The following is a 9,437-nucleotide window of genomic DNA, read 5'->3' as shown; positions in this document are numbered from 1 at the left end:
TTGGGAATTTGCGCTAGAAATAGGTTATTTTTTATGATAATTTTTAAGTATTTTAGGTTTTTTTTTTTTTTTTAGAATTCTAAGAAACAATTAAAAATATAAAGTTATGTTTGAAGAATATCTTGGAAAATAATTCTTAAAACAGCTGCTTAACGGTCCAAGTGATCCCACCCTTGGCAAACCTTTGAAAATTTACAACTAAAAAAATATCATATATTTTTGCAAAAAATAAATTAAGATTTGGGTGCACCAAGTGAAATACAATTTTATTTTATTTTATTAAAAAAAAAAAACTCTTCTTTAGACTTAAATAAAATTCAACAGAAAATTGAAACTTTTTCCTTACTAGTTGTTAGATGACAAAAGGTAAAATAAATGATCATTAGATCAACACTGATTGAGCGAAAAGCAATTACACTTGATGAAATTTTTACAAGTTTTAGACCAAATTATAAAAGCATAATAATGCTATTAACTTCTTAAATTTTGAAAAACCTTTTAAAACTATTTTAATCAAATTAAAACTTAATTTTTATTCAAATAAATTTTTAATAAATTTATAAATGAATTAAAATGAATTTACCACTTTGAATGATTTTAGGTACTTTAATAAAAATATATCTTATAAAGATATCCTAGAAAAAAAACACTTGAAATACCATTTTTTTTAACTCATTTTCTTTTTCTTAATTTCGTTATTTCGATAAATAAATTAAAAACATTTTACAGTTAAAAGATTAAATAAACAATAAACAATTGTAATTTATTTTTTATATTATAATTAAATGAAATATTACATAAATTATAATTCAAAACAAATAAAATAATTTTAAGGTTATTAAAAAATGTAAAATTAATTTATTAATTTTACTTTAATTCTTATTGATTTGTATTTATCTGTCTATTTTCTATGTTTCGGAAAAAAAAATAAATAAATTTGGGATCATCTGAATGCATAAGCCTGATTAGAGAAACAAAGACAAATGCCAGAATCTCAGATCCAAACATTCATATCGGCAACGTACAGCGCTGAAAACGCTATGAACATTAAGCGTTTCAGAGACTCTAATTTGTTGCCTTATTCTTCTCCATTTATTTCATCTAAATATTACAAAATTTTAGGGAAAAAAAAATCGTCAGATCAAGCAAAAGGCTCAGAGAGTAATAAGTTAATGGTAGCATCAACAAGCTCTTTTCAAAGCTCTCATAGTTTGATGGTATGATTTTCGATCTTCACTGCCTCAAAACAAACTATAATAATAAACCATAAAAATTTAAAAAACTAAAAGAAAAAAGGCCTCAGAAAGCTAGAGATGAATCTCACATCAAGGAAAGAGATCTCAGATGGTACGGACAATTCTTGTGCATCACCGGCCTTCTGATTTCTAACTCATCAGACAAAGAAAGTAAAAGAAAATGTAAAAGAAAATGCGAGAAAATGAGAGGATATGGAAGAGAGGAGTCGGGCGGAGAAAGAGTGAATGCGCATGGATATTTATAGTGGAGAAGCATTGAAACCCTAGACTACCTTCATTGTGAAATTACCATATTACGCTTAACATATTGGGCTTGGGCTTGGGCTTGTCCTAATCCATTTACTCTTACGTCCAAAGCAGGTAAGCCCACGAAGAACCACCCACATTTTATTTGGTTTAGGGTTAGGGTTACAAAAATCAGAAAAGTAATTTGGACATCGAAAACAAAATGTCTCTGAATCATTTCTTCACTCACAAATATAAAACCCTAAGACCTAATGGATTATCAATCCCTCACACAAGGCAAATAGAAAACTACTACACATTCCTTTTATGGGCCTCAACAAATAATCAAACCCTAATAGATTCAAAGCCTTCCTGATCAACACTTTTTGGGCATGTGCTCAGGCTTATGAGTGTATTCAAAGTCTATATGAACAAAGGCTCTTTCCACCTCCGGAAGTTGCTCAAGCTTCTCTTGGAGTGCCTCTCCGATGTTGTGCGCTTGAGTTAGAGACATGTCCTCTGGCACAACTATATCAACCTCCACAAAGTATTGGGAGCCAAAGTTATACGCCCTGACAGTGTCAATATGTTTGATCTCCTCGTGATAGTTCCATATCAGATATGTTAGCTTTGCTAGGAACTCCGGCGGTGCTGTTCGCCCAATCAATGACCACACGTTCTCCATAACCGTCTTAGCCCAAGTACCCATGGTATACAGAGCTATCTGCATTATAATTTGTGACGAATTTTGTTAGCTCAATGGATGATTTTAGCTAAAATTATGATGTTTTCACTAATGTGTCAACTTACGAGGATGGCCCCAAGAGGATCAATCCACCAGAAGAAGTGAATGGCTAGGACTGCAGTTACCAAACCTATTGAGTTGGTAATGACATCAAAGAAATGATCTTGAGCATATGCCCTAATAATTTCGTTCTTGAATCTGCGACAATATGTCATAAGTGCAAATTTTATCACTGTAACTGAGACCATTATCCCAATCATCCATCGTTCTTTCACAGGATCCCTGTCAGGTTGAGCCTACATTAAGACAATGGTGTTTTCAAAATAAAAAACTTTTATACTTAGAACATAACAATTGAAAGACAATTAATAAAGAAGAAGAGGATGTCAAATGACTATACCAACGAATATAACCACCGTTTCTATATTTTAGTAAGGGCAAGCATAGTTTGATTGAGTCAATAATGAACAAGACACGTAGATTCATATGTATATAAAAGGTCTGACTGTGATAGAAATGTGTTTTTTTTTATACCTATGAAAAAGACACCACCAATTAAATGGTGTCATGTGTATATTTTTAGGTTCTAATTTTGTATTCCAATGACATTTGTTTGTAATCTCGTCATATATATTACCTTAGCATTTGTCATCTATAAATTTATATCAGTTACTTTTGTTTGTTTTTAATTTTTGGAATGAGACACGACCGATCGAATCAATTTTATTTGGTTTTGAAATTATAAAACCAAAATTACAAACAAACAAAAAAAAAAAACCATGTAAAGCTAATCGTTTTCGTTCAACTTCAACATTTAAAAAAAAATAAATAAATCTCAATTCTTTGGCAAAGTACTTAAAATGGTGGTTTAGGACCATGCAACTAATGCAAATCAATTGAAAATTACATACCTTTATAATGATTTCCCGACCGGATTCAAACAATATTTGTAATCCAAGAGTAGCCATCACCGATGCAAAAACAACGATTCCCTGCATAATTTTGTGTGATTCATGTTAATTTTGTTGAATTATGACAACTCCGTTAGTTTGTTGATTATATTACTCTTTTTTAAAATATTAATAAAAAATAGTAGTTATAAAAATCATTTATTATAATATTTTTGAGTTCATGGCAATTTATAAAATACAAACTCAAGGTTGCCTTCGATGTAATGACATCATACTAAAGTTATTCTTTAAAAAGATAAACTTTAATCGAAATTGTCTATTCAAAAGTCAAAGATGGGAATAAGTTATAATTGGGGCGTGGGACTGAATTGAAATGGAGTGACCTGTCCTATTGTCATCCCTAATAAACCGATATTGACTTGATGATCGGAATTATTGGTGAGGTTGGGAGCAGACTTACCACAGGTTGCATCCTCTTCTTGCCAATAGGATATCGATATTGGTTTGGTTTTCTCATAGCAGAAGCAGTAAACCACAAAATAAAGCCGGATAAAAGATCCAAGAGAGAGTCAAGGGTGGATGCTATCACCGCCAGTGACCTGCTCTCAACCGAAGCATACACTTTTGCTACGAAAAGAACCATGTTTGCTATGTTGGATGCCTGAATTGCCAGCCTCTCATTGTTTGCAAGCTGCTTCATTTCATCCTAATTCCAAAATAAAATAATTTGCACATGAGATCAAAACCTGTTTGGTTGCTAAGAAAAAGAAAAGAAAAGAAAAATATCTCATTTGAATATCTACATTTAAGGTATGAGAAGGAAATTTTTTTAGCATTTTACCTCCCCAAATGATAAGATAATAATTATAAATATTAAACTTAAAATAAAATTAAAATCCTTTACTTTCAAATGTTTTGACCAATTGCTTTGGCTCAAGTTAGCAAACTTTAGTTAAGTTACGCTAGGGATGGTCGTTGATCACCCCTTAAAGAAAACTTGTTTGGAACAAGAGAAAATGAGAGAAAAATCATCATTTTCCATGAAATAACACCACCAAACCTCGGTTAAACTCCCAGGCAAGACGCCCAATTCAGTGAAGGCATCTACTTCATTGAACCCTTCCAGTAGCTTCCCCTGCTTCTTGTAATAGTCTGCGAGCTTCTTCTGCTTTCCTGGAGAGATATTCACATGAAATAAATAATTAATTTCGATAATCATTCGCCTTTCCAGAAAGAAAATCAACAACTGCTTGTAATAAATCATATATACTTATCGTCTTCACAAGCTTCGCCACACCAAAATTGGAATCCTTCTGTTTCTCCGCAACCTGAAACTCCTCAAAATTGATTCGCCACGACGGCACCCTCATCGCACTCCCGTTCTCTCCGGGCAGCGCTGGCGACAGAAGCTCCGTCCGGTAATCAAACGACTCACTCTGAAGCTCAGTCTGCATACTTTTCCTTTTCCTTTTCCTTTTTCCTTTTCCTTTCTTGGAAGAGGGACAGCTACACCTTCTGGTCCTTATATAGACCAAAAAAAAAATGATGGGTGGATCCAATGAAGCTTCATTGAATCAAGGAAGCATGGGGAATGTTGGTTTTGATGATCGGACACCTGAAAAATGGGCAAGATTTAAAAAAAAAAATATTGGAATAAATGGGTGGTGGAAGCTTGACTTTGATTATTTAATCTGGGTTATGTTGAATATGATATGGAAGGAATCCAGTGAAGGAATCTTTACATCTTGTTCACACTACTATAAAGAGAAAATTCAACCACTCCACTTGCTGACTCAAATTCAACTGCTCCATTTCCTTACTTGCTGAAGAAGTTTTGTGGGTTGGATGGTAGTGAAGAAACCATGAAGACATTACCTATAGCTATACTTGAAGAAGCAGCCAAAAGCTTGGGAAAGAAAAGGAAAGAAACGGAAAGAAAAGAAAGAAATTGTGATGTCTCTCTTCATTGAGAAGCTTTCGGTGGAATATTACGGGAAAAAATGGAAAAAAAAAAAATAGTGGTTGGACACTGGTATGACGTTTACGATTTATTTGTTTATTTATTTATAGATTGTGATTATCAACGTTATTTAAAAGAATGGAAAAATAAAGGGAAATGAAAAATAGTTTTAAAATTCGTGGATATTTGTTTTTATTGTTGTAAAACAAAGTGAGAGAAAAAAAAAAGTAAGAAAAAGATAATAGAATGCACGGAGATAAAATTGAATTGCTTTTCATTAGGGTTCCTTATTTTTTATAGAGAGTCATAAAGAGATAAACATAATTATAGATGATTATCCATAAGTTTCTACAATGCTAAAAACCTGATGAAGGAAAAAAAAGTGCAGTATATCCATATTAGTATTCTCTTCCTCATGTAGACATGATTATGATTTCTTCAATATTTCAATCAGTAGATCTCTCAATCTTCGCATTCTAATGTTATATCTTAACTTTTTCAATGTAGTCGAAGGTAACGCCTTTGTGAATAGATTTGCTAAATTATTGGATAACCGAATCTATTGAACATCAATCTCATATTTCTTTCCAAGCCCATGAGTATAGAATAATTTAAGGGAAATATGCTTAATTCTATCACCTTTTATGAATCCTTCTTTAATTTGTGCAATACAAGCAGCATTATCTTCATATAACTTAGTTGCATTGCCTTTGATGGAAAGTAGTCTATATGTTTCTTGAAAATGTTGAATCATTGATATCAACCGTACACATTCATGACTTGCTTTCATGAATTGTAAGAATTTCTGAATGATTTGAAGATGTGGCTATCATTGTTTGCTTGATTGATTTCCAGGATATTGTCATTCCACCATAAGTAAAGACATATTCCGTTTGAGATCGAGCTTTATAAAGATCTGAAAGATATCCTGCATCTACATACCCAATTAATTGTGATTTTGATTCTTTCAAATAATATAAGTCCACTTCACTTATTCCACGATGGTATCGCAATACATATTTAATCTCATTCCAATGCCTTTTAGTTAGGACATAATTGTATCTTGCTAGCAAGTTGACAGAGAATGCTATGTCTAGTCTAGTACAATTTGCAAGATACATTAGTGCACCGATTGCATTGAGATATGGTACTTTTGGATCAAACAATTCTTCATTTTCTTCTTTACTACAAAATGTGTTTTTGTTCACTTCAAGTGAACAAACAACTATAGGGGAATTGATTGGATGTGATTTGTCCATATAAAATCGTTTTAATACTTTCCATATATATGTCGATTGATGGACTAATATTCCATTTGAAGAATGCTCGATCTGCAGGCTGAGACAATATCTTGTTTTCCCCAAAATTTTCATTTCAAATTCCTTCTTTAAATAATTGGTTGTTTTGTGAGCTTTTCAAGAGTCCCTATAAGGTTTAAATCATTCACATATACCATAATTATTGTAAGCCTAGTTTTCGATTTCTTAATAAAAACATATGGACAAATTGAAGATTTATCTCAGGTTCAAGGGAAGAAAATGGTGCAAGTTGAATCACTTTAGATTTTGAAAGATCAAGAAAGTGTTAAATGAGGAAATAAGTGAGTCAAGACTCATGGACCATAAAAAAAGGCAAGACAAAGATATCATGAGTTTAGAAGATGAGAAATGACTATTATGGAGTAAGAAAGAAGGCAAGAAAATATGGGAAATGAGGCATGAAGCAAGATTTAGCTGCATGGAAATTTAAAACTCAAAATTTGATGGCAACATATATTCTAAATTTGAGGAAAATTTTGGAGCACTTTTCGAAGTCCATTTTAGACATATTATAAATTTTTTCGAAGATTGGGAAGTCAGGAGTCGAATACTTCAAACAGTGTGCAAATCGGAGTTGAAATAAAGAAGTTATGGTCATTTGAAAACAACTGTGCTAAGTTGAAAGGCCATTTCAAAATGATTTCAAAATTCAACTTATGAATTAGAAATCCAATTTGAAATGACCCCAATTTTGAATTCACCCACTACTACTTTGATGTTTCACTTCTTCTATTTCAGGAATTGTATCTAGAGCACTCCATCCACCCTAGTGGGTCCTACATAATTAGAAATCCCCATTTTATTATTATTTTTTAGTCATTTTTAGATAATTATTTTGTAATAAGTGGCCAATGAGAGTGTTCCACATGTTAGGTAATTGATGATATTATATAAACTCTCTCAGTTCTAGGATTTAGAAATCTTAGATTTTTTTCCGAAGAGTTTGACATTGAAGGTGGAAGAAGACGAAAACTTTGATTTGTTTTCTTTTTCTTCTTTATTAAATATATTGTTTTTAATTTATTTTGATTCAAATTATGGATTTTTACCCAATTATGGATTGTGAATGTGACATCATCCCCATGAGAGGCCTAAGCCAACTTGGGGCTTAAAGCATGAAAACCTAAGGGTTAGAAAACCTTTAGGGATAATAGGTAAATTATTATAATAATGAGATTAATTATTGGTTGGGTGACAATTTATCAATTTTTTTTTTTTATCCTATGCTTGTGAGTTAGTTTAGGGAATGAGATGGTAGGTTATTACCCAATACTAGTGGTTCTTGATAATTCTTGATCATTAGTTATCCTTGTCTTCCCTATCGTTATTTGCCAAAAAACAAAGTTATGAAGAGTATGAAGGGTTAAAAAGTCAAATCTTAAAAAGGTAATCAATCTCATTCATTTGATGGTTTTAGGAATCTATTTCAAAAAGGAAAAATTAGGTTTCAGATGCAATTTTGAGTTATAGAACTTAATTTGATCGTGAGTGGCCAAGGATCTCAAAACCCTAAGATCACTTTACTTAAGAAACCCTTGTTTTCTCTATTTCTATATCTTAAGTTGGATTGTGGAAAGCCCCAAACTTGAATTGATTAAATTAAAAATCAATATTCATTTTTTATTAATTTACTTTCATTCACTTAATCTCATTTCATAAAAGATAATTCCCAAATTGTTTTTCACTTTAAGATTTAAACAAAAACACTTCATTTATTCTAGTATTGACAATTTCTATAAGTCAATCCCTAAGGACGATACCCAAAGTATTACAAAAGTCGTAGTGACTTTCTCTAGATTCTCTTGACCAAAGTTACTACATAAAAAAGCTAAGTATTTTGGCACAACAGAGAAGTTCGGTCAATATCCTTCTTTTAACAAATACTCGCTCAAACAATTATACCACATATCTCCATATTGCTTTAATCATTATAAAGATCTTTGTAGTTTGATTGAGTACTTTTTTCGAGGTTTTGGATTAGTTGTTTTAGGAAATTTGAATCCTTCAAGGATTTTCATATATATGTCAGTATCTATAAACCCATATAAATAGGCTATAACAACATCCATGAGATGTATATCTAGTCCTTCAGAGACTGTTAAACTTATCAAGTATCAAAATGTGATTATGTCCATTACAGGGGAATAAGTTTCCTCATAATCTATACTAGGTCTTTGAGAGAAACCTTGAGCAACAAGTTGTGCTTTATATATTATGATTTCATCATTCTCATTTTTTTTCTTCATAAAAACCCATTTATATCCAATAGGCTTTATGTTTCCAGGTGTTTGAACTACAAGTCCAAATACCTCTCGTTTTGCTAATGAGTTTAGCTCTATTTGGATTACTTCTTTCCATTTTGGCCAATCATTCATTTTTCGACATTCATCCACAATTTGTGGTTCTTGATCTTCATCATTTCTCATGATGTCCATAGACTCTTGAAATGCAAATATATTATCTATGATAATGTCACTATGGTTCTTTGTTTCTCTTGTGTAACTCATTGAGATCTCTTCAGTTGTAAATATCAATATTTGATCAATCTGTGTCTCTTCAGGGGCTAACTGTTTATTAAGTTGGGTTTCATCATTTGACCATTTCATATTTGTGAACTCTTCAAGAGTACCAATCTTTTTATATGTTATTCATTTTTTTTTCTAGGAACTGAATCCTTTGAGTCAATAGGTCCACCACGCTTCAAGCGTGTCTTAGATTCACTTGCTATGACATTCTCCAATTGTCATTCAGGGACATCAATATGTGTTAGGGCATTAACAACTGACACATGTGACTTTGTTACTTTCTTTATATCTATGAAAACATCCAGTAACTGATTTGCAAGTCCTTGCAAATGAATAATCCTCTGAACTTCTAGTTCACATTACCTTGTATGTGGATCAAGATGAGACAAGGAGGATACATACCATGTAATGTCTCGCCATTCTTTTGGAATTGATTTGTCTTCCTTTAATGATAGGAAAACATTTTCATCAAAATGACAATTTGCAAAGTGGGTAG

At 31.9% G+C, this 9,437-nt stretch overlaps 1 protein-coding gene and 2 non-coding genes across 3 annotated transcripts; all 3 read right to left on the bottom strand.

Moving 5' to 3' along the window:
* Window positions 1–1,061: 1,061 nt before the first annotated feature.
* Window positions 1,062–4,767, bottom strand: LOC117908418 (metal tolerance protein 10-like). The gene is made up of 6 exons (XM_034821998.1): window positions 4,408–4,767; window positions 4,198–4,310; window positions 3,598–3,843; window positions 3,138–3,218; window positions 2,292–2,522; window positions 1,062–2,205 (listed from the first exon to the last, which is right to left on the bottom strand). Exons 1-6 carry the CDS (start codon window positions 4,589–4,591, stop codon window positions 1,858–1,860), a joined length of 1,203 nt encoding a protein of 400 aa, XP_034677889.1. The 5' UTR covers window positions 4,592–4,767; the 3' UTR covers window positions 1,062–1,857.
* Window positions 1,151–1,242, bottom strand: LOC117909702. The gene has a single exon (XR_004650432.1). It is a non-coding gene; the product is annotated as a small nucleolar RNA snoR116 (small nucleolar RNA).
* Window positions 1,295–1,376, bottom strand: LOC117909703. Its single transcript, XR_004650433.1, has one exon. It is a non-coding gene; the product is annotated as a small nucleolar RNA snoR117 (small nucleolar RNA).
* Window positions 4,768–9,437: the final 4,670 nt, after the last annotated feature.

This window comes from Vitis riparia, chromosome 19, assembly GCF_004353265.1.
Source record: "Vitis riparia cultivar Riparia Gloire de Montpellier isolate 1030 chromosome 19, EGFV_Vit.rip_1.0, whole genome shotgun sequence".
Lineage (NCBI taxonomy): Eukaryota > Viridiplantae > Streptophyta > Magnoliopsida > Vitales > Vitaceae > Vitis > Vitis riparia.
Note: the sequence above shows the minus strand (reverse complement) of the source record. Positions and strands in the feature narration are given on the sequence as shown.